Raw genomic sequence first — 2172 nt, 5'->3', positions numbered from 1 at the left:
GGTCACTCACTGGTCACTCAGTGGTCACTCAGTGGCCACTCAGTGGTCACTCAGGGGTCACTCACTGGTCACTCACTGGTCACTCACCGGTCACTCCCCAGGTCACAACGCCGATGACGTGGCCGAGACGGTTCTGATGAATTTCCTGCGGGGGGACGTGGCCCGACTGCGGCGCGCGGCCAACGAGGCCACCATGGCCACCAACATGGCCAGTGTGGCTACCTACGTCACCGAGGACACCGCGGCCACCAACATGGCCACCATGGCCCCCAACGTCACCGGGGACACCGCGGCCACCAACATGGCCAATGTGGCTACCTACGTCACTGAGGACACCATGGCCACCAACGAGGCCACTGTGGCCACCAACATGACCAATGTGGCTACCTACGTCACCGAGGACACTGGGGCCACCAACACGGCCAATGTGGCCACCAACATGGCCAACGTGGCTACCTATGTCACCAGGGACACCGCGGCCACCAACATGGCCAGCATGGCCACCATGGTCACTGAGGCCACCGAGGCCACCAACGAGGCCACTGCGGCCACCAACATGGCCACCATGGTCACTGAGGCCACCGAGGCTACCAACATGGCCACTGTGGCCACCAACGTCACCAGCGCGGCCACCAAAGTCACCGGGGACACCACGGTCACCAACGGCACCGGGGACACTGCAGCCAACAACGAGGCCACCACGGCCACCAACGTAGCCAGCTTGGCCACCAACGTCACCGCGGCCACCAATGTGGCCAGTGTGGCCACCAATGTCACTGGGGACACCAAGGAGGCCACCATGGCCACCAACATCACCAATGTGGCCACCAATGTGACCGGGGACACCGCGGCCACCAACGTCACCGATGTGGCCACCAACATCACCACGGCCACCAACGTCACCGGGGCCACTGTGGCCACCAACGATGACTCAGCAAAACCATTGGAAAACCCAACAGAACTCTTGGAAAACCCAATGGAACTCAATGAAAATCCAACAAAACCATTGGAAAACCCAAAAAAATCAGCAGAAAACTCAACAGAACCATCAGAAAACCCAACAGAACTGTTGCAAATCTCAAATAACCTCAACAAAACCGAAACGGAGCCATCGGAAAAGTCAACAAAACCCAACCAAAACTCAACAGAACCATCGGAAAACCCAACAAACCTCAACAAAAACGCAACGCAACTCTTAAAAATCCCAACCAAACCCAACAAAAACTCAACCAAACCCACCCAAAACCCAACGGAACCATTGGAAAACCCAACGGAACTCTTGGAGAACCCAACGGAACTCTTGGAAAACCCAACAGAACTCAACAAAAACCCAACGGAACCCTTCCAAATCTCAACAGAACCATCAGAAAACTCAACCAAACCCAACCAAAACTCAACAGAACCATCAGAAAACCCAACAGAACTCTTGGAAAACTCAATGGAACTGAACAAAAACCCAACAAAACCCTTCCAAATCTCAACAGAACCATTGGAAAACTCAACCAAACCCAACCAAAACTCAACAGAACCATCGGAAAATGCAACAAAACTCAACAGAAACCCAACAAAGCCCAACCAAAACCCAACGAAACCATTGGAAAATCCAACGCAACTCTTAAAAATCTCAACCAAACCCAACCAAAACTCAACCGAACCATCAGAAAACCCAACGAAACTCAACAAAAACCCAACACAACTCTTAAAAATCCCAACCAAACCCAACAGAAACTCCACCAAACCCTCCCCAAACCCCACCAAATCCCCGAAAAAGCCCCAAAACAGCCCCGGGAATGCCCCGCCGGCGTCGGTCCCGCGGCTGAAGCCGCTGCGGCACGCGGCGCAGAAGGAGATCGTTCTCTACGCGCATTTCCGGGGCCTGGCCTACGCCAGCGCCGAGTGCCGCCACGCCCCGCTGGCCTTCCGCGCCCACCCGCGAGCCCTGCTCAAGGACCTGGAGGCCACCAGACCCGCCGCGGTGGCCGCGCTGGCCCACTCGGGGCGCCGGCTGGCCCTGGGGGCGGCGCCGGGCCACGGGGAGGCGCCGGGGGCTTGCGGGAGCTGCGGGGCGGTGGCCAGCGGGGAGCGCTGCATGGCCTGCGCGCTGCTGGAGGGGCTGGACAGGGGCAGGCCCAGGGTGGCCGTGGGCCAGCAAAGGGCCGGGGTGGCTAGTGA

General features: G+C 57.8%; 1 protein-coding gene across 1 annotated transcript in view; it reads left to right on the top strand.

Moving 5' to 3' along the window:
- Positions 1 to 22: 22 nt before the first annotated feature.
- CTU1 (cytosolic thiouridylase subunit 1) overlaps positions 23 to 2172 on the top strand; it is a gene marked incomplete at its 5' end in the record, with an annotated part of 2507 nt that continues 357 nt past the window's right edge. The window contains 2 exons of the mRNA XM_057388732.1: positions 23 to 187; positions 1772 to 2161. Of these exons, the coding sequence (XP_057244715.1) occupies positions 23 to 187; positions 1772 to 2161 (555 nt within the window). The remainder of the gene's footprint in view (positions 188 to 1771; positions 2162 to 2172) is intronic.

This window comes from Malurus melanocephalus, unplaced genomic scaffold (genome assembly GCF_030028575.1).
Source record: "Malurus melanocephalus ecotype Western Australia unplaced genomic scaffold, MMel_1.1 scaffold_2400, whole genome shotgun sequence".
NCBI lineage: Eukaryota > Metazoa > Chordata > Aves > Passeriformes > Maluridae > Malurus > Malurus melanocephalus.
This window is presented reverse-complemented; position numbering and strand designations above follow the sequence as displayed.